This window comes from Pelophylax lessonae (genome assembly GCF_965119305.1).
Source record: "Pelophylax lessonae genome assembly, chromosome: 11".
Taxonomy (NCBI): domain Eukaryota; kingdom Metazoa; phylum Chordata; class Amphibia; order Anura; family Ranidae; genus Pelophylax; species Pelophylax lessonae.
In genome coordinates, this window is record NC_138778.1 from 186,676,516 (window position 1) to 186,703,365 (window position 26,850).

Consider the following 26,850-nt stretch of genomic DNA (forward strand, 5'->3'; position numbering starts at 1 on the left):
CTTCTCTCTCAGTGGGGAACTATCGCGGGTGTCAGGCAGCAATCGGAGCCACCTGACACACGCACCGGCTTCCCCGCTGACGAGCAGGGGCGCGCCGCCGGCAGCGCGCGCTCGCTCCCTAGCCTCCTGAGAGCGAGTGACGTATACCTACGTCACTTTGCCCAGGAGCGGCTGCCTGCAGCAGTATATCTGCGGTGGTCGGTCGTAAAGTGGTTAAGAGGGGCGAATGGCAGGCAGTCCCCCCAACCACACATCTAAATGAAATCCAGGCCAGAAAAAGCTGTTCTGCAGATGTAGTAGTTACACGGTTGAGACAAAACATTTACCACTGACAGAGGTGCTTACAATCATCAGCTTTGATTTATTTATGCAAAAACTTTATCCCAAAAGGAAAAAATAAAAACTGTTTGCTGTAGCTGCTTATAAAGTTTTATCTGGAGTAGAAGCACTCTAATACAGGAGGTGTATTACTGACCAGATCACCAGCTGAAAACAAAAGGGAAAAGGCTTAAGAGAGAAAACTAATGTAGTCACTTCATCAAAGGATTGGTAAACTGTAATAGATTACATTTTTTTATTTGGGGTTTATAACTGCTTGAATATCGACATTGGATATAAATACATTTTGTGTGCACTAAATGCCTTTCCAGACCCAGTTATTACTTTGTAAAAGTAGCAGCAACATCACTGTGTTGCACATGTCCTATATAGAGGGTGGAGCTGTGGGAGGGTTAATCTTACTATATAAAGTACAAGTGTCTCTGCGTCCAGTCCCTGTGTCCGTGGGATTGCGCTACTGCGCATGTGCCCCACGGACAGCCGTTGGGACTTGGAGCGCAGAGACTTCGGGAGGCGGGGCGAAAATGTTACACCCCTCCCCCCCACACTCTAGGCCCCTCTTCCTGTCTGCCCTTTTCGGTCCTCCCATGCAAGAAAGCACACTGTGAAAGCTCCCGGTGCTGTCATACCCCGCTGCCCGGTATCCCTCCCTCCTCCTCCTTCTCTGCCGGGCGCCATGGCTGTCCCTCCCGAATCCACAGATCGGCGATCCCGGCCACCTGACCCAGGTTGAGAACTGAGCGCAGAGAGATCGATTGACAGCTCTGGGGAAAGAGGCGAAGGGGGAGGAGCCTACGAGCAAGATAGCAGCCGCTGAATGAATGCGAGAGGAAGAGTGGGGCGGGGACAGAGGAGGAAAGGGGCAGGGATGGAGGATGAGTGGAACAAGGAGATATTATTAGAGAGGAGGGGCGGAGGAGGAAATGGGCGTTCCCGTAGGTTTCTGAAGAACTGGATTACAGGATAACAAACAACATCATACCCCATATAAATCATAACTTACTATATAAAGTACAAGTGTCTCTGCGTCCAGTCCCTGTGTCCGTGGGATTGCGCTACTGCGCATGTGCCCCATGGACAGCCGTTGGGACTTGGAGCGCAGAGACTTCGGGCACCCGGGCGAAAATGTTGAAGCGCCGGGTGCGCGATCGCACGTGAGAGCCGCTCGGTCAGCTGGCTACGTCATGCGGCTCTCGCGTTGTTAGAAAAAAAAAAAAGAGATAAGCGAGAGCCGCTCAGTCAGCTCTGCGCATAATGTTTGACCACATATGTTCTAGCGCCCGTTAATTTAACGGGCTTAATGTCTAGTACAATTATAAAGTATTTGCTTGTTTAGCTTTAGGTATACTTATACATTAAACTAGGACCCTGTGTTTTCTCCATGTTTTTATGTTTTTTTCAATATACTTATACAAGTATATCCCTCTTCCAGACATACTGAAAAATAATTAAACTATCCCTGCCCAGCATAAATTGCTGCCTCTGTTCTTCCAATGCAGAGATTTATGTGTTTGCATGTCTAACAAGGACACACCAAGCGAGGGATCAGGATCCAAGCTATTGTTACAGCTGAATGACCCCTGCCAGACATGATTCACACTGGGCAGCTCTTGTCCAGAGACCAGTAGTGTTAAATGATAGATAATACAGCCTGAATAAAGCTGGCCATGCACATAAAGATCTTTTCATTTAGCCTCAGCTCTGAAAAAAAAAAAAAATCTAACAGGTTCCCTTATCATGCTATACCACACAGGTGGACGAATCTCCTGCTGTAGCTATTTCTCTTTAGGAAGCTGACCCACCAGCTGTAAAAAAAAACACCCAAACAGTGGCTGCATCTGATTGGATGCAGCTGCTGTTCTTCAAACAATTTTCTGCCCAGCTCATTCAAACGATGTGGCATGGGAGCGTGGCAACAGGGCCACCCACTAATCACATTTGTGCAGTGTATTGCCAACCTAGGGAGTAAGCTCCAGTGGACATAGTGAAATGCGTTGGGGGCGTGGCCTGGCGGGAGTCCAGGCTGAGACTGCCATTTTTTACACCCAGCAGGTCTTGTTCTGATGTGCGGCTCCCGGGATCTTCTGCTCTTATCTGTCATTGTCTGTAGCATGGGCGAGCTCCTTCCCAGCCAGCACTCATAGCAGCAGCCACAGGACTACACTTCCTAGCAGCCGGAGGGGCTCATATACATACCACCCATATATCTGCACTGATGGAATACTAAATAACATCCAGGCTCAGAGGAATACTTTTTCTTCACTCTTGCTGGTTATTCAGTGCAAAGAAAAAAGCATAAGCCACAAAAAGTGTGAAATCTTTATTATAAAAAAAGGTAAAAACCAGGGCTTTTTTTCAGCGGGAACGCGGGGGAACGCAGTTCCGGCACCTTCAGAACTGAATGTATGTACCGTATGTAATGTATGTTGCTGGGGATCAGTTGTCGCTGGGAGGGAGGTACTGTAGAGGAAGGGGTCTATTGATGCTGGCAACTTGTTCATGGAAGGGATCTATTTTTGCAGGGGGGTCTATTGCTGCTGGTAGGGATCTATTGTTGCTGGGGGTGAATCTTATGTTGCAGGGGGTCAATTGTTGCTGGGAGGGATGTACTGTTGAGGAAGGGGTCTTTGTTGCTTGCAGCTGGAGGGTCTATTGATGTTGGCTGTTGGGAGTCAATTGTTGCTGGGGTGGATATATTGTCGTTGGGGTGTCCATTGTTGCTAGATCTATTTTACTGTCTTTCTTGTTATCATTAACAAATTCCATACAAAATACTTAGCACCACAAAATAATACTTGGGTCTGTATTCTCTAAAAGGGGCGGTATTGGGAGGTGGGTAAGGGGCGGAACCAAGGAACGGTTCTTGGAGGTGGGTAAGGGGCAGGGGCGAAGGGTGACTTAAAAGAAAAGAGTTCCTGAACCTATTCTCTGAGAAAAAAAGCCCTGGTAAAAACAAACTCACAAGTTTGGTAGACTTGGCATAGTGTACATACGCTTTCACTTACCATAACACATAGGGACCCGTCTGCTAGCATACTGGCTGCTGCCCTAACTGTGATGTCACTTCCAGTTTCCACATTGCATGCCTCATTGAAACATTATCAGAGGTCCCAGCTAGTTCTCCTAATTGTCCTTCATCCCTCATCCCATACCTCCCTATAGCTATTTAGGCAGAACCCCAAGACTTGTAATTTAAAAAGGTATGTTACAAGTCTTATGATAATCATATGGTTTTAAATGTGTTCATTTTCTATCTCACACCGATTTTTACATACGTTATAACTTATAGTAATTCTTAAGGCAAGACATTTTTTACCTTTATGCATTCTCTGCTTTTAGGTAAAAAATGTCCCACCTCCCTATATACCCACCTCAGTCCTATCTCGATCCAGCGCTGAGCCCGTTTGCAGTGGCGCTGGTCTCTGTTCCTCTCCTCCCAGGACACAGAGGCAGCAGCGAGGGCCACTGGCTCCTCCTGCTGGCAGTCACATCCTGTGCGGAGGGAGCGGCTGAGCCACGCCGCGTTTGTCTAAAGACGCACATGTGCCCTCTTAAGACACAGCTTGCTATGGGGGGGGGGGGGGGGACACAGAAGAGGAGGTTTGGTCAGAGGAGGTATGTAAAATATATTTATTATTTTAGGGGGGGAAAAATGAAGCTTTTATTACTGCTTAAATGTAAAACCTCTGTAATCTAAAAGGAAATATAGGGTTGCTTGCGATATTTATATATATATGTGTGTGTGTGTGTGTGTAGATAGACAGACAGACAGACAGACAGACAGACAGACAGATAAGATAAGATAGACAGATAAGATAAGACAAGACAGACAGACAGACAGACAGACAGACAGACAGATAGACAGATAGACAGACAGACAGACAGACAGACAGACAGACAGATAGACAGATAGACAGACAGACAGACAGACAGACAGACAGACAGACAGACAGACAGATAGATAGATAGATAGATAGATAGATAGATAGATAGATAGATAGATAGATAGATAGATAGATAGATAGATAGATAGATAGATAGATAGATAGATAGATAGATAGATAGATAGATAGATAGATAGATAGATAGATAGATAGATAGATAGATAGAAATATATGGATATTTATTCATACATAAATACTGTGTAGCAAAATGTATAAAGAATGCCTATTCATAATATACATACAAAGTTGATAACATAAAAACAAATAAAAAAGGTGATAGTCTTTTATACAATCCGTCATCCAAAAAGGTGATGATCTATAATACAGTCCGTGAGTCAGAGAGGCGGGCTGATGTTACTCCGCCAATCCGAGCAGGCTTTGCATTCAATAATAGAATACATCGCTCTCCCTGATTGGCTCAGTGCGGTATACTGTATGTAGCCGAAGCTACGATACATACGGTATACCGATACAGGATTCCCACACAGCCAGCGTCTTGAGAGATTACATCTACTGGTAATACTTATACTTAGGTTACCTTGGAGATATTATACTTGGCGTATAAGACGACCCCCCATTTTTGGGGGATTTTTTTGAGGTTCAAAAGTAGTCTTATACACCAGAAAATACAGTATATTTAGAAAACTCACATTTGTGATGTAGAAACAAGCAATGTTAATGCAATCTGTGTAATTATATTTGAATCTGCCACGATACTGTCCTGCTCTCTCACTCCCTGGTTCCCCGACTCTGATCGCCATAGGATAGCCGAGTCTAACGTCAATGGCTTCTCCTACGCGTTACGTCACACGACAAGTGACTTCCTCAGGGTGGGAGCTCAGTGACAAACACCGGAATAAAATACTCGCCAGCTTGTGTATACATTGTTGTTATAGTAATGTCCCCTCGACTTTACAATGCGATATGCCGCTCCTTTAGTACTCCTATCGCTACACGAATCCCTTAAGGGTATCCTAATCTAAATGCATATAAACAACAAATAATCAAAATACAATACATCTTGTACCCAATTCTTACTTATAAACTAAAACAAATATACCTAAAATGTATATGTAAAAATGTGTAATATATAAATACAATATCTCACAAAAGTGAGTACACCCCTCACATTTTTGTAAATATTTTATTCTATCTTTTCATGTGACAACACTGAAGAAATGACACTTTGCTACAATGTAAAGTAGTGAGTGTACAGCTTGTATAACAGTGTATACACATTTATATTATTTTAAAGGTAGATTCATATTCAACTGTGTGGGATTTTTTTTTGGGCGGCAAAATTAACCAAGACAGGTTAATGTACTTAAACTCAAACATTAGCAACAGCATCTGGGTGGACTAAACAGAGCAGATGCAGATTATTTTTAATTTATAAGAGACCAGATTTAACTCATATAAAAATGACTGATGCTCTACAAAAGGGAAAAATCCATAACAACTTTGTTCTACAAACAATCATTGTGTCACGAAAGAGGATTTGTAATTAGCTAATGATTCTGAGTTGGAGTCTAAGTGCCTCATCAAGTTGTATATTGGTGGAAGCTGTAACACTCCAAGAACACAGGAAGGTATATCCAGTATATCACTGATGGGTTCATTGGTCCATATATAAAAAAAAAAAAAAAAAAAAAATCTCAGAGATTTACCATTTAACAATAGTTATGGCTAGGTTATAACACTAGGTTCATTTTATGATTGACATTAATGGGCTGATCTTGCTGCTCTGACAGTGGTATGTGACAAATTACAGCTTCGTCACTCTTGAGCCTGTTGTCAAAGTGTCTAAAACATGAACATAAAATCACTTTATTTTTAAAGTAGGGCTGTCAGTTTGATTAAAGTGGTAAAACCCAAAAATCTGAAAGTGGTCAACTTAACGATCAAAGGGTAGGCACCTTGCAATATTTGCAAAAGCAGTTCTGTTTCTGTGCCCGAAAAGCCCCATGCGCACAATCCTAAAATTGGACGAAAATGACTGCTTTTGAAGCGATCGTACGATAATCTGATCTCAGTTCATCCGATCGGACAAACATGAACATTTTTCTCTTACGATTTTTATTTAATCAGTACAGTTATCATTTGAATATACAATACAAATACAATAATACACATCACTTTCACATTTTTATTCTGCCATACAAGAATTTTCATAACTAGTAAACTCTTCATTTTCTATATCAGACTAGCATAGCATGCATGCGAAATGCGAAAAAAAAAAGGGGCAATCATTCGTCCGATCTCACTGTGTGTACGGGGCTTAAATCCCAGGTACACACAACTAAAGCCCCATACACACACGCAGATCGTCGTCATACAAACATCGGCGGACGAAAGATCTGCCGATTGTATGCGTGTTAGTATGGTGCCTCCGACAGATGTCTGCACACAATCCGCGGACAAGAGTCTTTCTTGCAAACATGAAAATTTTTGTCTGCAGACACCAGAACGGACAATTGTTTGCCTGTCAGTACAGAAATCAGCCGACAGACCGCAGATTTGCAAGACTGGGCATGCTCAGAAAATAAAAAACACAGGGAAAGTTAACCATTACATGACATCACTTCTGCAGTCAGCTGAAGTCTGCGGACAAAATTCTTGTGCTGTCCTTGTGCTGTCTTTGCACTTTTCAACAGACACCGACATCCCGGGGAGAAAAGACGAACGTTTGTATGACGACGATCTGCGTGTGTGTATGGGGCTTTAAGCCCTGCTCTGTCATCCAATGGTAGAATGTAAGAGTATTTATTGCTAGTAGGCTCTCCGGATGTACAGAAACCATTATGAGGATATCAATTTTTACTGCTGGGACTGAAAGGTGCTTGAACTTTTACACATTTGTTTTTCACTTGGCTTACTTTTTTTTTTTTTAACTAAAATGTTCACATCTAATTTAGGCTTCCCCTGCAGTGCAATCAGCAGTGCAGAGCCAGTGGTTTTATTTATAACTCTTACACCAGGGGGTCTTCAAACAGTGGCCCTCCAGTTGTTCAGGAACTACTATTCCCATCATGCCTAGTCATGTCTGTGAATGTCAAAGTTTTACAATGCCTCATGGGATGTGTAGTTCCGCAACAGCTGCAGGGCAGTAGTTTGAGGATCCCTGTCTTACACCTTTGTAGAGATCTGCATAGAAGCTCCACAACTTTAGAGCTCTCGGAGCTGCTCTGTGCTTGAACATTGCATTTTTTTTTAAACATGGAAATGCACTTAAAACCCCAAAACACTATTATCGTGATCATTAAATATCTTGTTACAATGACATCTGAAAGTCCTTAGACTATTTTAGGCAGCAAGGGAACATGTTGTCTCTGAAGTTCATGTTTTGAAAGCACAAAAATGGGCATCGCAGTTTGCTTAATGTGTGGAGCTGCATAGGCTAAGACCAGTCAATGTGCCCAGGCTGATCCGTATTCACAGCCAAATGCGCCTACAATGGGCATATGAGCATCAGAACTGGACCATGTCCTCCAGAGAAGGGCAACTAAACGAATTAGGGGATTGGAGGACCTTAATTATGAAGAGCGTCTGCAATCACTTGATTTATTCTCCCTGGAGAAGAGACGCCTGAGAGGGGACATGATAGCAATTTATAAATATCTCAATGGTGATATCAGCATAGAAAAAAAGCTATTCAGTCGAAAGGATTGCATGAGGACTCGAGGGCATACAATGCGATTTAGAGGAGAAGCGTTTTAACCTCAGGCAACGTGGGGGGTTCTTTACTGTTAGGGCTACAAGATTGTGGAATTCTCTACCACAAGAGGTGGTTTCTGCGGGTAGTATGGTGGCTTCCAAAAGTACCTTAGACGTACATCTCAAGGAGAAAAACATTCAGGGGTATGAGAGATGATTACGGCCACACACACCTACACAGGTTGAACTGGATGGATTATTGTCTTTATTCAACCTCACCTACTATGTAATGTAACTATGTTTAGGTATTTTTTTTATATCAAGTGGAAGGCTGGGTACATGTGTGACACTTATGTGGGAAAGAGATGGCACTATGATGCAGTATGGAAAGAAGTGGGGTTATATTATGCTTTGGGCAATGTTCTGCTGGGAAACCTTGGGTCTGTCCTGCCATTCATGTTGGCTTTCTTCGAAACGTACATCCTATGTAAACATTGTTGCTGACCAAGTACACCCCTTCATAGAAATGGTATTTCCTGGTGGCTGTGGTCTCTTTCAGAAGGGTAATGTGCCCTGCCACACTGCAAATATGGTTCAAGAATGGTATGAGAACGAGTTCAGGATGTTGACTTGGACTCCAAATTCTCCAGGCCTCAATCCAAGTTGAGCATCTGTGGGTTGTGGTGGAAAAAAGCCCGATCCATGGAGGCCCCACCTCACAGCTTATAGAAATTGTAGGATCTACGGGTGCATCTCATAAAATTAGAATATCATCAAAAAGTTAATTAATTTCAGTTTTTCAATCCAAAAAGTGAAACCGATACATTTATATGGATGCGTTACACACAGGGTGATCTATTTAAAACATTTATTTATTTAGGATTATGGTTTCCAGCTAGAGAAAAAACCCAAAACTCAGTATCTCAGAAAGTTAGAATATTACATAAGACCAAAAAAATTATTATTTTTTAATACAGGAATGTTGGCTTACTGAAAAGTATGTCCATGTACAGTATAGTTCAATTTAGTATGCATTCAATACTTGATTGGGGCTCTTTTTTGCATGAATTACTGCATCAATGCAGCGTGACATATAGGCGATCAGCCTGTGGCACTGCTGAGGTGTTATGGAAGCCCAGGTTGCTTTGATAGTGGCTTTCAGCTCATCTGCATTGTTGGGTCTGGTGTCTCTCATCTTCCTGTTTACAATACCCCACAGATTCTCTATGGAGTTTAGGTCAGGTGAGTTTGCTGGTCAATCAGGCACATGACCATTAAGCAAAGTATTGATACTTTTGGCAGTGTAGGCAGGTGCCAAGTCCTGCTGGAAAATGAAATCAGCATCTCCATAAAGCTGGTCAGCAGAGGGAAGCATGAAGTTCTCTATAATTTCCTGCTAGAGGGCTGCACTGACTTTAGACTTGAGTCCAAGTGGACCAACACCAGCAGATGACACGGCTCCCCAAATCATCACGGAGTGTGAAAAATGCTGTATTTCATTTGGAAATGAAGGTCCCAGAGTCTGGAGGAAGAGTGGAGAGGCACAGAATCCAAGTTGCATTCAGTGTGAAGTTGCCACAGTCAGTGATGATTTGGGGAGCCGTGTCATCTGCTGGTGTTGGTCCACTGTGTTTTATCAAGTCCAAAGTCAGCGCGGCCCTCTAGCAGGAAATTCATGCCGTTCATGCTTTCCTCTGCATGGAATGGAATGGGCAGAATACAGTACAAGTAGGAATGATTGAGCAGATTTACAGCCACCTGAATCATTTCTACATGAAAGGCGGCAGACAGGAAGAAAAAGGTAAACAAACTTCTGGCTGCTATGGTGGCTGGGATTGCTGTTAAAGTTTAAATCCAGGCAAATTTTTTTTTTCCAGTCTTGAGCTTGAACAGATTATAACACTGTCAGGTCTGCTTCCCAGGACTTTTCCCCATTAATAGTAATAATGCTTTCACCGGACAAAGTGATAGAAATCTACAGCAGGGACACAGAAATAAAGCAAGAGGTTGTCAGGGGTTACACTATTCTCCTATTCTGCTACACTGCTGTTGGAGATTTTATTTCTTGTCAGGTAGAACAGATGTCACTTCTAGCAGTGGTGGTCAACTTGAAAATTAAAATAGGTGTCAAGTGTAGCCCTGACATTCCCAGGGGGCCGCACAATAGCGCAGCATGTTTTCATGCGTTGAGGTGCACCGAGTCAAGTTTGGCAACGCATTCAAAGTTAATGAGCAGTAATGCATCAAACATTTTAGTATTGCAGAATTTTGTGCAATGTACTAAAACGCACCCTCAAGAGATCGTGAGAGTAAAAAAAAAATCACTATTGTTGGTGTCAGCTGCAGTAATAGCAGCAGTTAATCCAGGGATTATTTGATTGGCTCTTTGGGGATCAGGAAGGAATGTTTCACTTGCTGGAGCAAATTGCTGGGGTGTTTTTTTGCCTTCCTCTGGATCAAGGATTGTGTATATAGGATTGTATATATATTTTTTTTTCTCTTTTTTTTGGTTGAACTGGATGGACTTGTGTCTTTTTTCAACCAAACGGACTATATAACTATATAATAGTCACTTCCAACAGTGGTGTCAGTGCTCACAATAAAAATTCCCTGCATTGGTGTCCACAATAACCCCCAGCATTAGTGTCAGTGACTGCAATAACATCCCCAGCATTGGTGTCAGTGACTGCAATAACAACCCCCAGCATTAGTGTCAGTGACTGCAATAATAACCCACAGCATTGGTGTCAGTGACCACAAAAATAACCCACAGCATTGGTGTCAGTGACCACAAAAATAACCCCCAGCATTGGTGTCAGTGACCACAAAAATAACCCACAGCATTGGTGCCAGTGACTGCAATAACAACCCCCAGCATTGGTGTCGGTGACTGCAATAACAACCCCCAGCATTGGTGTCGGTGACTGCAATAACACCCCCAGCATTGGTGTCACTGACCACAATAATAATAACCCCCAGCATTTGTACCAGTGACTGCACTATTAACTCACAGTATTGGTGACAGTGATTGTAACAATAATACCCAACATATGTTACTGGTCCCAATAATAACTTCCCGCATTGGTGTTAGTTGACACAATAATAGCCCGCAGTATTATATTCAGTAGCTGCAATAATAACCCCCTTCATATTTCACTGGTAGTGAGAAGCACTGCTAAATCCACCCCCCCCCCCACACACACACACAAACACACATACATACATATTGCTGGTTAGTCATAATGATGTAAATCCCTACCCCTTGCATTGTTGTTTAATGGCAATTCTGTTAACCCCTTTCCCTAAATTGGTGGCTAGTGGCAATCCTGTTAACCCCCCTCCCCCTCTATGTTGCTGGTCAGTGGCAATAATGTTAAGCCCCCCTTCCTCTCCCTGCTCTGCTGATCATTGGCAGTTCTGTTAACCCCCCCCCCCCCCTTCTTCACCTTACAATGCCGTTAAGCCTCCTTCCCCCTCCCTGCATTGATAGTCGATGGCAGTATTGTTAACCTCCCTACCCTTCTGTATTGGTGTTCTATGGTCCTTTACCTCTCTCCCCCATCTGGCTAGGACTATACTTGTACTGTCAGTCATAGATAACTCAAATGTTCTTTCTGGTGCCTCTTTGTTTCAGCATCTGGCAACCCGCTGCCATTCTGCAAACTGTGGTAAAGTGATTATAACCAAGAGCACAGCCTGAACACTAACAAAAGTAGCGAGGACCCTAGAGCAAAGGTGCCCAGCTGGTGGCAAACCCAGCCCAGGACATGGTAGGCCTCACAAGGAGCATCAGAGGGCTGTGTGTTTGGCACCAGGGACTTCGAGAATGGGTGATGGTAAATCTCTCTAATGAGCAATGGATAGAAGTAAAACCCAATAAGGGTTCTAATCCTTCCATGCTCTACCCAAAAATAAAAAGTTCTGGCTTCATATACATTTTTAATACTCAAAATATCTACCCTCTAATTCACTCACTGGCCAAGCAAACGTTGGGCACCTGCTGCATGAAAAATGAAAGTGCCTGAGAAAGAATTGCCTATGTTGCCTTTAGGAACAATTAAATTCTCACTTTGGTATTTTTACCACAGGCTAGAAAGATAGCAACAAATTGGTTGACTTTTGGATAATTTCAAACATGGAAGAACTTAAACCCTAAGAAAGAACTACAGGTAAAACAATTATTTTTGTTTTGGATAGAGTAAGGCCAAGGTTATAACCCCCGGGAGGATGGGGGGGGGGGGGGGGGGATTTCCCTTCACTTCATGTCCTATAGCCGAAACAGGAAGTGAGAGAAAATCCTATAAAAGTGAGGGAATCCCTGGTTATTCCCATTGTATCATTTCTCCTCTATTACTCTTCTAGGGACAACCCAAAATGTGGGCTTTTCTTTTACATTTATTTTTACTTTTGAGAACAGTAGACAGAACAAAAACAGAAAACCGAACAAAGAAAGAAGGTGATGCCCACCAACAGGGAGAATAAAAACCTCATAGGTGTTGTAATCCTTCTCCGCTTTGTCCAAAACATTTTGCCTTTAGTTATAGTACATATACATGTCAGGCCACAAAATAGAGTAGGAAACACTTCCTGTCCTCACTTCCTGTCCTCACTTCCTGTCCTCACTTCCTGTCTAGTAGCCATAACTGAAAGCGATAGCAAAATCTCTCCAAAATAATGGTATCTAATATAATAAAGTGCAAGTGTCTCTGCGTCCAGTCCCTGTGTCCGTGGGATTGCGCTACAGCGCATGTGCCCCACGGACAACCGTTGGGACTTGGAGCGCAGAGACTTTGGGCGGCTGGGCGAAAATGTTGAAGCGGCGGGTGTGCGCGGGCACGCGGCGGGTGCACGCGAGAGCCGCTCGGTCAGCTCTGCGCGTGTCCCCGATGTTGCTAGGGCAACAGGGACGCTATGCGCAGAGCTGGCTACGTCATGTGGCTCTTGCGTTGTTAGAAAAAAAAAAAGATAAGCGAGAGCCGCTCAGTCAACTCTGCGCATAATGTTTGCCCACATATGTTCTAGCGCCCGTTAATTTAACGGGCTTAATGTCTATTTTTTTATAATTGACAATTGCAACTAGAACAGATGTCCCCAATGGTAGATTTTTCTCTCACCACTTATTATCACTAGTGTTGAGCGAACACGGACTGTATTATTCGTGTTCGTACCGAATAATTGGATTTTTTGTACCCGAACACGGACACGGACACTTTACTGTATGTTCGGGTAAAAATCCGTGTTCGGTCGTTTTATTTCCGGGTTTTGCATGCTTTGGCGCTCTTTTCATGGCGGGCTTTCAACAGCCAATCAACAATCGTTTAACTGGTGTGCCTTAAGCCATCCCAGCCATGCCTGCAAATGTCTCAGTAGCTGTGATTGGCCGTCTGAAGCATGTGACCAAGTCTTTATAAGTTCGAGGCAGCCGCAGCGGCGTCATTATGCTGCTTAGATCAGGGACAGAGCACACATCAACGTGCTGGCTGCTGATTAGGGAAAGATAGGCAGGAAAAAACCATTTGTGTCCGGATAGAATTGAGGGACAGGTCGGAGTGTTTAGGCAGGGCGAGTTGTAGGCATTTTAGGGATAGAGTCTGCTGAATTATAGGGTCAGTGTCTTCTACAAACTACAATCGATATTGCTGTGTGGGGGGTGGGGTGAATCTGCACTCAATCCTGATCTACGATCTCTTCTCAATCCTGTTAGGGACAGAGTCTGCTGAATTTTAGGGAAACTGTGTTCTACAAACTACAATCGATATTGCTGTGTGGTGTGGGATTGGAGATAGGCAGGTGTCAGTGATCCACATCCATTTTTCTGTGTGTGAGCTGCAGTGAACACAATCTTTTTGGGCTGCAGTGAACACAATCTTTTTGGGCTGCAGTGAACACAATCTTTTTGGGCTGCAGTGAACACAATCTTTTTGGGGTGCAGTGAACAAAATCTTTTTGGGGTGCAGTGAACACAATCCTTTTTGGTGTGCAGTGAACACAATCTTTGTGGGGTGCAGTGAACAAAATCCTTTGTGGGGTGCAGTGAACACAATCTTTTTGGGGTGCAGTGAACAAAATCCTTTTTGGGGTGCAGTGAACAACATCCTTTTTGGGGTGCAGTGAACACAATCTTTTTGGGGTGCAGTGAACAAAATCCTTTGTGGGGTGCAGTGAACACAATCTTTTTGGGGTGCAGTGAACACAATCTTTTTGTGGTGGAGTGAACAACATCCTTTTTGGGGTGCAGTGAACAAAATCCTTTTTGGGGTGCAGTGAACAAAATCATTTTTGGGGTGCAGTGAACACAATCTTTTTGGGGTGCAGTGAACACAATCTTTGTGGGGTGCAGTGAACACAATCTTTTTGGGGTGGAGTGAACAACATCCTTTTTGGGGTGCAGTGAACAACATCCTTTTTGGGGTGCAGTGAACACAATCTTTTTGGGGTGCAGTGAACACAATCTTTGTGGGGTACAGTGAACAGAATCTTTGTGGGGTGCAGTGAACACAATCTTTGGGGGGTACAGTGAACACAATCTTTGTGAGGTGCAGTGAACACAATCTTTGTGGGGTGCAGTGAACACAATCATTGTGGGGTGCAGTGAACTCAATCTTTGTGGGGTACAGTGAACACAATCTCATACTTCTGAAGGTTTGAGGGTGCTGCCTGTTCCATACTCCCCCTACTCCTCATCTAGCCTTTTAGGGGTACAAACAATAGTAATTGGGGCCTAGTGTGGTTGTGTACGTGTGATATACATACACTTTTTTGGGATCATATTTTCTATTCCGCTATTTAATCAAAAACCTTTGGGGATCAGTTAAATTGGGGGATAGTCTGTGTTGGTACGTGTGAGAGAGATCCACCTTTCCAAGTTGTTGGGGTTCATCTCATACTTCTGAAGGTTTGAGGGTGCTGCCTGTTCCATACTCCCCCTACTCCTAGCCTTTTAGGGGTACAAACAATAGTAATTGGGGCCTAGTGTGGTTGTGTACGTGTGATATACATACACTTTTTTTGGATCATATTTTCTATTCCGCTATTTAATTTAACTGGGCCTCCATGCGAGACCTGTGTGCCTTGTTGCGCTGTTTTGAGTACTCCACCAACATGGCCAGTGGCAATGACGCCGTTCTCAGCTTAACTATCCCACTTCTATGCCTCCTTGAAAAAACAATTCGGGCGATGATGGAAGAGGATGTGGCACAGGATGAGGAGGAGGAGGAGGATGAAGAGGTAACATTTCCAAGGCTTTCAGGGCAGTCATTCGCAAGGGGCTCCGAGGGTGGGTTCCTGCACACGCAAACGCCAGGGACGCAATTGTCCAGCAGGGGCACAGTTCTGGAGGATGAGGAGGATGAGGAGGAGGAGGAGCTGGAGGAGGAGATGGAACCATGTTCACAGCAGGGTGGCACCCAGGCCAGCTCATGGCCATCACTGGTGCGTGGCTGGGGGGATACAGAGGACACGGACGATACACCTCCCACAGAGGACAGCCTTTCGTTGCCTCTGGGCAGCCTGGCACACATGAGCGATTACATGCTGCAGTGTCTCCACAACGACCGCCGAGTTGCCCACATTCTAACTTGTGCTGATTACTGGGTGGCCACGCTGCTGGATCCCCGTTACAAGGACAACGTACCGTCCTTAATTCACTCACTGGAGCGCGATCGCAAGATGCGCGAGTACAAGCGCACGCTGGTAGACGCCATGCTGCTGGCATTCCCATCTGACAGCGGGGCCACAGTGGAAGCACAAGGCAGAGGAGGAGGAGGAGGAGGTCGCCAACGCAACCAGGGCACCGCCAGCACCTCAGAAGGCAGGGTTAGCATGGCCGAAATGTGGAAAAGCTTTGTCAGCACGCCACAACAAACAGCAGCACCAGCAGCTCAGATGGAACGTCTTAGCAGGAGGCAGCATTTTACCAACATGGTGGAGCAGTATGTGTGCACACGCCTACATGTAGTGAATGACGGGTCTGCCCCCTTCAACTTCTGGGTCTCCAAATTGGGCACATGGCTTGAGCTTGCCCTTTACGCCTTGGAGGTGCTGGCGTGCCCTGCAGCCAGTGTATTATCTGAACGGGTATTTAGCACGGCTGGGGGCGTTATAACAGACAAGCGCAGCCGCCTGTCCAGAGACAATGTGGACAAGCTCACGTTCATTAAAATGAAGCAGGCATAGATCCCACGGGACTTTTCCGTACCTTATGCAGAATAGCAATGGATACCGACCTTACCCACCCATTGTTCCATTTTTGCTCTTTCTCACTCTTTTGGGGTGTACCCTCATTTAAAATTTTTGAAAAGAAGCAGTGTTGGCTACCTCGTCCTCCTCCTCAGGGCCAGATTAATGTAGGGGCTATTGGAGCTGCAGCTCCAGGCCCCTACCTTTTATATAGGCCCCGGGTTGGCCATATTCACTGTTACCGCTCTTCTGTCACTTGTAAACACAGAAGTCTGGCTTCTATGCTCGCTTCCCCAGGCAGCACCCTCAGAACCTCCCCACACAGCGTGAAGGCCGGACAAGGAGGGACAGTTGGCGATGCATGGATGTGTTTATGGGCTTCAGAGACAGCATCCCATGTTGAATTAGGCATGCATGGCTGCACCCTTCCTCCTCTGGGTGCATGGCAAGGCACGGCCCTTAAGGCCCTTCAAAATCCTCAGCACCAAGCCCATGATGCTGTTAATCCGGCCCTGGTCCTCCTCCACCGCCGCTTCCACCTACACCGCCCATAGGTGTGCGCAGCCTATTGCATTAAGGTGTGCACCCCAAAGTTGAAATACACATGCATGTGTTTGCCAGCAGGGAGAGTAATGTATCGGGGCCATGTACCTGTAGGCAAGGAGAAATAGAGCAGAGCAGGTCCCAGGGAGATCTTTCCCATCTCCTCACTGGCAATGCTATGTGCCCTAGGTGATTAGGGTGTGCCCAGGCACACCCAGCACACCCTGTGCGCACGCCTATGTCACCGCCACATCCACCACCACCTCAACCTCCCTCCTACTCCATATGGGCCTCGTCCTTCAGAGATGAAGAAGAACATTGTTTTATTTTTCTGTTTTTTTTTTGTTGTTTTAAGTTATTTCCCTATCCACATTTGTTTGCAGAGCACTTGCCATGCTCTTAATTACGTTTTGCTGCCATTTGCAGCACTCTAGCCCTTTCCTTTGGTGTTTTAGAGCCATTTTAGTGCCTTAAAGTTCGGGTCCCCATTGACTTCAATGGGGTTCGGTGTCCGGGAAAAGTTCGGTAAAAGTCCGGGACACGGACCCGGACTTTTTTTTAAAGTTCGGCCGAACCCGTCGAACACGGACATCTAGGTGTTCGCTCAACCCTAATTATCACAACAACTCCAACATTTTGGATTCACCATCACCTTCTGTTTTGGTGGCAATGGTCACCAAGGCAAACAGAAGGGGCATAAACCGCAACATCAACTTTACAGAAGGTCAAATTCTTCCCAGATCCCCAACAAAACTAAAAAAAAAAAAGTTTGGGCTTTACTTACACTTTAAAGGCACACTGCAGTCAAGAATAAAGATGGTGCATTTATACTGACTTAAGGGACTCAGTCTACTTGTTGAGTGTCTCTAATTTTCATCCTGGAACATATCCACTGCAGCTTGCTTCTCTGCTAGTTTAATCCCTGTGCTTTATGGTATCTTTACTTTAAAAGGCCCTGAAACAGAATCAGAAAAAATACAGCCCAGAGTGTTCCCTGGTTCTAGGCTACTTTCTGCAAGCTGAGCCCATGGCAGCGTCACACAATGAAGCTTGTAAGGGAGGATGCCCAGATCGAGAGCCTGCAATCTCACCAAGAAATATTGTCTGACTTTCTGGATTCAAAATGTTCATAGTGTTTCCTAGATGGCATTGGCAGTTTACCAGTTTTACAATTTACCTGAATTTGCTTGGCTTGACGGCAGATTACTTAAAGTGATTGTAAAACAACCCATTCAGTTTAAAATAGAAATGAAAGGCAAAACATTTTTGTATTGATATAAAAAAAAAACATTATAAATGCCTTTTTCCCCTTTTTTTTATGAATGATCACATTCCCTCTGTTGTCAGCTGCAAACGAGATGGGGGGAGAAGCAGCAGCAGCAGCAGCACACTGAGCTTCACAGTGAATGGCTGTGCAGGGGGGGGCGTGTCAGGACAAATCTGACCAATGGGGGAGTGACCACGCTGTGTTCTCCTGCTTAGTGTGGTCAGTTTTTAATATTAAAGAAAGGGGAATAGCAGGAACACCAGGGATTTCACATAAAGGAAGCAATACAAAGAGAACAGAATACTTTCTCATACAAGTACATGGTCCAGCAGGCACATATCAAGAATATGAAGTGTTGGGGTAACACATGCTATAACTGCAAACAGACATTCTGATCGTTCAGGTGTTTTAAATGTAATACTTCAGCTTAAGCCTTGAGAAAGCGACTTAATGCTTTGCCCTGCCAGAGAGAACATCCTGAAAACCAATGAACTGCATAATGTAGTCAATAGACAGGGCACCTCATAAAATCAGCTAGTAACATTCAGTGGATAAAGCTTCATAGGCAATAGACGAAGGGAAAATTCACTCAGATTTAGCTTTTTTATTGGATACATTTTTTTACTCAACACACCATACTCCCTACATGGGCATTACTGGCACTGATCAGGGGAAATAAGAAATGTATTATTGGAATATGAAACGATATTTCAGAATGAATGAAGGTTTTCTAGGAGCCTTTTTCGCAGCTTCTGGCTCTCAGTCACATGTTAACTCTGTATATTGCTACCACCCTGCGTGTGCTTCTGCAGCTGATACAGAGAAGCCTGAGCATAGCGGTATGGACTGTAGTCAAAGCTGCCTTCAGATATTCCATTACCCAGACTGTAATTGTAATAGCAAGTGTAACTTACAGCAGTAACTGGCACGTTTCTAGAGGATGAGATTGTTTTACAGTATGATGCCACCTTCAACACCTATGTTAGTAATGACAGAGTGGAGAGTTATTTGCAATGCTACTTAAAGTGGTTATAACTTGAAATATACTGCACTCCTGGCTCTAAATAAGGCACAAATAAAGAAAAAAACATAAACAATCATAGCTTTCATGGTCTTTAATTTAATTTTCATTTAGAGGTGCTTTAAGATGCTGATTTACCTCTAGCCAAAAATGCTAACGAGGGCATTTTATTGGTTGCCAAAGATGCTCTGTAGCTCTCATGCCACTTCTTACTTGTATTCGCTGCACATAAAAAAACCCAACTGGCTTAAAGACAAAAGCTTCAAAAAATGTCCACGTGCAACTCCCAAAAAGGTTCAAGGTGACCACGACATATGGGATATAAACCATGAGGATGGACGTAAAAGTCTTGGTTCTCAGGGTGAAATCCTAGGAGTGCCCAGATGTTTACCTATTCAGATATTTCAAAGCTCTAGGTTTCGATGAGCTGATACTACAACAAATGGCAGACAAAACTGCAGCAGATAAACATCAAAAACAATTCATACTTCTAAAGATTCAATCAATTCCACAGCACTAATACAACAAATTCAACATGGATCAAAACTGGTAATCGCTTGGTTTAATACAACAAGAATGAGAATCAACTCTAATACCTGTTGACCTTGGCCTAGTCAGATACACAGCTATACACACAGTCTAATTACCCAGATGAGCCAAAGGACTGTTTTTATACAGACCCGCTCGCTCTATGATCATGCTGCAGACAAACCACAATGTGTATAAAGGACAACTTTCTGGATCGCTGAGTCAGACACATATCAGCCCTCGTGGCCGCATGGCAAATCAAATAGTTTACCTTACAATATCAAAGGAACCATGCACAGTCTGTCAAATGTGCACTGTTGTAACAGTTAAAGCCTAACAACTAAAGTTGCAGTGAACTGTGAGCAAGTAAGAAGAGTTTGGAGTAACCTTTATTATTATATATAAGCTCAACAAAGCCTAACCTATTTAACTTGATTCAATCAAAACTTTAACATACTTTGCACATACTTAATGTAATGGCGCTTTTCCACTGCATGGAACCGAACGGTTCGGCTCGCTTTTGTGCTTTTCCACTGCTGGTACCGTATGGTATGGTGTCGGAACGGTTCGGTACGGTACGGTGGCGCTTTTCCACTGCATGGAACCGAACGGTTCGGCTCGCTTTTGTGCTTTTCCACTTCTGGTACCGCAGGGTACGGTGTCGGAACGGTTGGGTACGGTACGGTATGGCGGTGCTTTTCCACTGAATGGAACCGAACGGTACGGCTCTCAAAAACAGTACCACCTCGATTGTGGTTCCAACAAGTGCCATACCCGTACCATATCCCACAATCCTTTGCATGCAGTCACTACTAGCCACTGATTGGTCAGAGAATCCCACCCACCCCGTTGTTATCCCACCCACTTAACTTTAGTACTACTTTAGTGGAAAAGCAAACCATACCGTACCGTACCGAACTGTTCCAACACCGTACCATGCGGTACCAGCAGTGGAAAAGCAAACCGGGCCAAGCAGGGCCAAGTAGAGCCGAGCCGGTACTTGCAGTGGAAAAGTGCCATAAGTACACCTTTTCATGTAACTCATGCATAAATCTAACTGCACCTGTGGGTCCATCAAGTTTTACCTGCTTAGCAGATTCTAAGTGTCAAAAAAAAAAAGCCAAGTACTCACAGTTCGGAAGTCTCTGTAGCTGCACTCATGACCTCTAAACTTGCAATAAAGCATCATGTCTTTAAGGTCATGACCTGTTCGTTCCATGAACTCCCCCATACAGAAGGTTTTGGGTTTAAACTGCTTGAATTTGGTCTTTTCTTCAAGTATAGCCAATACCTCTGGGTCTGCCAAGTGAGGCTCTAGGATGTGACCATTAACATCAAGGAGCTCCAACAGTTCCCCTGCGTGGTATAAATCATTGGTGGCGATTTTGGAAAAGCGAAATGAGTTGAGATTACAAACAGTGACAGCAGGAAAGACCAGGCTCTCAGCAACCACTTGGTCCACTTTGGTGACATGCTGGTAGGAGAAGTAAAAGGCCACACGCTCGGAACTCTCCAGAAGGAGAAGGCCCAGGGAGCACACAAAGGCCACTGTCCACAGGAAGCGCCGGAGCGTTAGTGGGCCGTACACAAATATATGCCGTATCCCATGGAGTGTGGATGTGTTGGCAAAGATCTGAATGCTAGAGGGATGAAGGCTCCCCAGACTGTCCTCACTAGGGCTCTCCTTCAGATCCATTTTTCCACTTGGGAGGTACAGCCTTGTCACCTCCAGATTTTTTTTTTTTTTTTTAAACCTCTCTACATGAAATATGAGAGTGGAAGAAGCAGACTCACAGTGCTCTCCTCCCTCCCAACCAACAAATCCTGCTGTCAACTCAACGATCGCCTGTTGGGGGTAAATGTTTATAAATAAAATCCATAGAAACTCTGGCTGTAGATTTCTTCATTGCGATTAAGAGGGTTGGATGTGCGTGGGGAGACACCAAGGTGAGGTGGAACTGCTGTGGGTGGAGAGAAAGACAGACACCGGCCAATGGAAACAGAATTCATCCCTGCTGCCTCTTGCTCCATCTCCACCTCGTTCTCACACGCAGACGGAGAAGAAATGTGATTAAACAAACCAAGCAGCCTGATGAATAAAAAAGGCTTGCAAACCAATGTTCAGCTGCACGCGTTAACTGGTGCTGCAGCCAGGGTCTGTAATCCCAGGGAGCCAAAATTTCACCGAGGGGATGCTTTCCTTGATGACCAGTCGCTGGAATTAATCTCTGTCTTTCTCAGATCCTCACCCACCCACCTTCCCTCTGCCTCTAAACCCAGACGGTACCAGATTCAGTCCTCGTTGCAAGAGCAGCAGAGGTGATGAGGGAAGGGGTGGGGGGAGCTGGAAGTAGCATCACAGTCAGTGAATATATTTGTCTGAATATCCACAACACATCAGTGGAAGTCCTCAGTATATAAAGACTAAGGAGGGTGGAGGGAGAGGAAGATGTTTTAGATGCCTCTAGGGTAGCAATAAACTGCAGCCGCAAATCCCTTTAGAAAGTCAGGCAGCTAGGGACAGGCAATACCATTTTTTTTTATACCACTTAAAAGTGTGGTGAGTACATGGAATAGCAATCCATCAGAGGAAGAGGAAATAAGAACAGCGTCGATTGATCTGAAATCAAATAAAGAAGGTTACAGACTTTGTTTTGTGAAAAAATGGATCTAATGGCAGTCATATAAGGCACATGCTGTCCCTACTGGCTCACGCATTCATTTCTCTTCTTCGGCTGTGCTGCAGAGTGATGAGAATATCTGGGACAGACAGACAGTGGTAGGCAGTTGAAGAGCTTGCTAAAGTGAAAATAACTCCGGAGATTAATTATGCCTTACAATATCTCAGAGAGCCGGAACATGGGCAGCGCAGACGAGTACATAGGCTGCTGTCAGTGCAGGCAGCTCCAATACACCGAGCACAAATTGACAGGAGTAGTCTCACTGGGATCCAAAAACCAGATTAGATGTCTCTCTACTTAATCCGATACATCTTGAAGAGAACCATTATCTCTAAAGATAAAACACCAGAGGGTGCCTGCTACAAATGTTCTGCATACAGATTCATGGGCCAGATATGGATCTTTTCACTTGTAGGGAATTATTCAGGCAACGGACAAAGCGAACGCAAAAGAAAAAGGACAGAACAACGCCTAGCTACTTTGATATGGGTTTAACCACTTTACCACCGGAGGATTTTGCTGTCTTACGTCCAGGCCACTTTTTTGCGATTCGGCGCTGTGCGAATTTAACTGACGATTGCGCGGTCGTGCGACACTGTACCGAAACGAAATTTACGTCCTTTTTTTCCCACAAACAGAGCTTTCTTTTGGTGGTATTTGATCACCTGTGCGATTTTTACTTTTTGCGCTATAAACAAAAAAAGAGCGTAAATTTTGAAAAAATAACAATATTTTTCACATTTTTTTTATATGAAATTCCCCCCCAAAAAATGTAAAAATCTAATTTTTTTTAAATTTTTGGCCAATTTGTTTTCTGCTACCTATGTTTGGTAAAAAAAATCCCAATAAGCGTATTTTGATTGGTTTGCGCAAAAGTTATTGCGTTTACTAACTAAGGGAGAGATTTCTGTCATTTTTGGTGTTTTTTTTTTTAACGAGTAATGGCGGCGATCTGCGATTTTTTTTTTTGTGGGACTGCGACATTGCGGCGGACAGATCGGACCCTTGACTGACATTTTTGACACTTTTGGGGGTACCAGTGACATTACTACAGTAATCAGTGCTATAAATATGCACTGTTACTGTAAAAATGACACTGGCAGGGAGGGGTTAATTTTATTGGAGAGGGAGGGGTTAATGTATGCCTGGTGCTTACTAACGTGTGTGGGGGGAGGTGACTGAGTGACACAGGGACAGATTGCAGGTTCAGCTATGCTGAACCCTGCAATCTGTCACTTAGGAGATCCGTCCGCTTTGTTTACACAAGCGGGCGGATCTCCAAACTCGATTCCCCGACGATCGGGGAAGAGCGGCAGTGATCACCGCTGCTCCTCCCCTGGCCCGACTCCCGCTGTGACTGAATACAGCGGGAGCAAGCCTCCGGCGGCGCGCGTGCGCTGCCCACAAGGGGAGGAGTCCAGCGACGTAGGTCTACGTCGCTGGACGGGAACTAGCCACTTTGCCGCAGTAGAGCTCGAGTGAGCGGTCGGCAAGTGGTTAAAATACCACACACAGCAATACGTTGTATACATCTGTTCTGGACATTTCATAGATAGGCAACTCCTATCCTCCTATTGATTAGGGGTTCCAAATTAGTGCCCATTCACACTACCGCGACTTGTCAGGCGACTGGTCAGCCTGACAGGTCGCGGTCCATGCAGTGCTACGGGAACCGTTCTAATAGGAGCGACTCAAGTCGCTCCGACTTAGAAAGTAGTTCCTGTACTACTTCGGGGCGACATCGGAGCGACTTGCATTGATATATATTGATTATATGAAGTCCGTGCAAGTCGCGCCGAAGTCGCGGTGCACGCGACTTCACAGGTCGCCCCGAAGACGTGCCGCTGTAGTGTGAACCGGGACTTAACTGGTTGCCGACCGCCGCACGACTATTTACTGCGGCGGCCAGCCCCGGCCAGGCAAAGTGACGTAGATCTACGTCACTAGCCTGGGAGCCAATAGCGGGCGAGCGCGCACCCCCGAAGGCGCGCTCCCGCCCCAGCTCGTTCACGAAACGAGTCCGCGCGTGTGACCGGTGGACCCAAAGTCCGCCGGTCACTCGCGATCGCCTGCCGTGAAGGGAGAAAGGCAGGCGGCTAATGTAAACAAAGCCGCCTGTCATTCTCCCTGGTGTAAAAATGGAGATCATACGGTTCTACTATGTAGGACCGTTGATCTCTGTTCTTACACCTGAAGCCATGTCCAATCACAGTTAGAAACACGCCCCTAGGGACATACTTAACCCCTCCTTCTCCAATAAAGTTAACCCCTTCCCTGCCAGTGTGATTTTTACAGTAACAGTGCTAATGTATAGCACTGATTACTGTAGAAATGTCACTGGTAACCCCAAAAGTGTCAAAAATGGCAGTCAAGGGTCCGATCTGTCCGCCGCAATGTCGCAGTCCCGCAAAAAAAATTGCAGTTCGCCGCCATTACGCGTTAAAAAAAAAACAACAAAAATAACAAAAATCTTTCCCTTAGTTAGTAAACGCAATAACTTTTGTGCAAACCAATCAAAATACGCTTATTGTGATTTTTTTTTACCAAGCATATGTAGCAGAAAACAAATTGGCCAAAAATGTTAAAAAATTTAGATTTTTACTTTTTTTTTTGGGGAATTTCATATAAAAAAATGTGAAAAATATTGTTATTTTTTCAAAATTGTCGCTCTTTTTTTTCTTTATAGCGCATGATCAAAAAAATCGCACAGGTGATCAAATAACACCAAAAGAAAGCTCTGTTTGTGGGAAAAAAAAGGACGTCAAATTCGTCTAGGTACAGCATCGCACGACCGCGCAATTGTCCGTTAAAGTCACGCAGTGCCGAATCGCAAAATAGGCCCTGGTCAGGAAGGGGGTAAAATCTTCCGGGGCTTAAGTGGTTGATAACTACTGCAGTAGGGAACAGACACAAATGGATACACTCCGCATCTTTGCAAAATAACAGTTCTTCTTTATTTGACGCACTTGAAGGCTTTTATACACATGATTAAGTAGGTATTACATTATTATTACAATTGTACTTTTATGGTACCAAGGGGCGTAACATAGGCAGGCTAATTCTAATCAGGACTCAAAAGAATGCAAACGTAATGAAAACATTATTAGTGCCGTGTACACAATGAGTGAAGTGTGCAATACATATAAAATATAATACAATAATATACAGGATGTATACATTTCCTTTACACATCTAAAGACATTAGTATCACAATGGGACTCGATTCCAATGCACATGATGTTATGTTACTGTGGTGAGGCCCAAGGTCACATGTTATGTACTTATTTATGTAAGACTGGCTTATTCAGCTGCACTCTACAACATACAAGGGCTGGTTACATTAGTCTGTGTCCTCTGAGTAAAATACAATGTAATGTTCACAGCTAGAGAAAATCTGGATGACAGAAGTAGTTTTTAGGGTTGCTTTTGAACAGGTACAACTAAAGTAAACCAATGCTAATGTGGGCAAATGATAAAGATTCATTACATTAGGTAATATTTGTATTGCATTCTGTCTTCTTTCCTCACCAGTGTGTTTTTTTTTTTACCTTACCATTTTTTCACATGGTTCTTCCATGCATAGTTTTGATAACCCACTCCTGAGATAAATGTATAGCCTGCCAATGCTGGACTCCTTCTGAAGTTGCTAATTTGTTACATTGGCTTGGAAGAAAAGCATAACACTAATTATTCTTAAAGCGGAGTTCCAGGCACAAAATCGACCTAATCGATTTTGTGCCCATCCGCTGGATCTTCTTCACCTGAAAAGGAATTGGATAGTTAGTTATATATTTTTTTTCACTCACCTTGTAATTTTAGATAGAAAATACTCACCTATTCTGCACTTCCTCCCTCTGTGCCGCGGCTCCTCCGTCACTTCCTGTCTTGCGATGATTCCTGGGAGCTGAGCGTCATCACTCCCAGGAATCAATGCGACGGCACCGGCCCCGCTCGTCACTTCCGGGCGACGCACCGGAAGTGACGAGAAGGGCCGGTGCAGGCGCATTCTGGGAGAAGAAGACACGGAAGAGGACGCAGAAGAGGGTCGCGCCGGCTTCAGCTGCCCACAACAGAGATGGCAACGCTGGAGAAGAAGTGAGTATTTCTTCTTGCAGGTAAGTGCGAACCGGGACAGATCAGAGGCTAGCCATTGTGGAATGTACTAGCCCTGACTGTCCCGGGGGTATATTTAGTTAAAAAACGTTTTCGTGCCCGGAACTCCGCTTTAAAAAATTCCCTTCGCCCTCCTCCTACCTGTCCTGCAATACCCTGTGTAAAAAAAGATCTGTGTATTTACCACTTTTTAACCAATTCAAGTCTGGTCAGATGATCCTGCAGCTCTGGCTCTCCTGTGCAAGGGAGCACTTGTCAATGTTCAAAATGTAATAGTTAGCCACTTAAGCCCCGAAGGATTTGGCTGCTCAATGACCAGGCCCTATTTTGCAATTCGGCACTGCGTGACTTTAACGGATAATTGCGCGGTCGTGCAACGCTGTACCCAAATGAAAAAATCCTTTTTTTCCGCACAAACAGAGCTTTCTTTTGGTGGTATTTGATCACCTGTGCGATTTTTATTTTTATTTTTTGCGCTATAAACAAAAAAAAAAGCGACAATTTTGAGAAAATAACAATATTTTTCACATTTTTTATATGAAATTCTCAAAAAAATGTAAAAATCAAGTTTTTTTAACATTT

General features: G+C 44.3%; 1 protein-coding gene across 1 annotated transcript in view; it reads right to left on the reverse strand.

Annotated features, from left to right (window-relative positions):
• Window positions 1-21,843, reverse strand: part of ASIC2 (acid sensing ion channel subunit 2) — a 1,163,119-nt gene extending 1,141,276 nt beyond the window's left edge. Inside the window, exon 1 of the mRNA XM_082271615.1 lies at window positions 20,607-21,843. Within this exon, the coding sequence (XP_082127741.1) occupies window positions 20,607-21,170 (564 nt within the window). The 5' untranslated portion in view covers window positions 21,171-21,843. The remainder of the gene's footprint in view (window positions 1-20,606) is intronic.
• Between the last annotated feature and the right edge of the window lie 5,007 nt (window positions 21,844-26,850).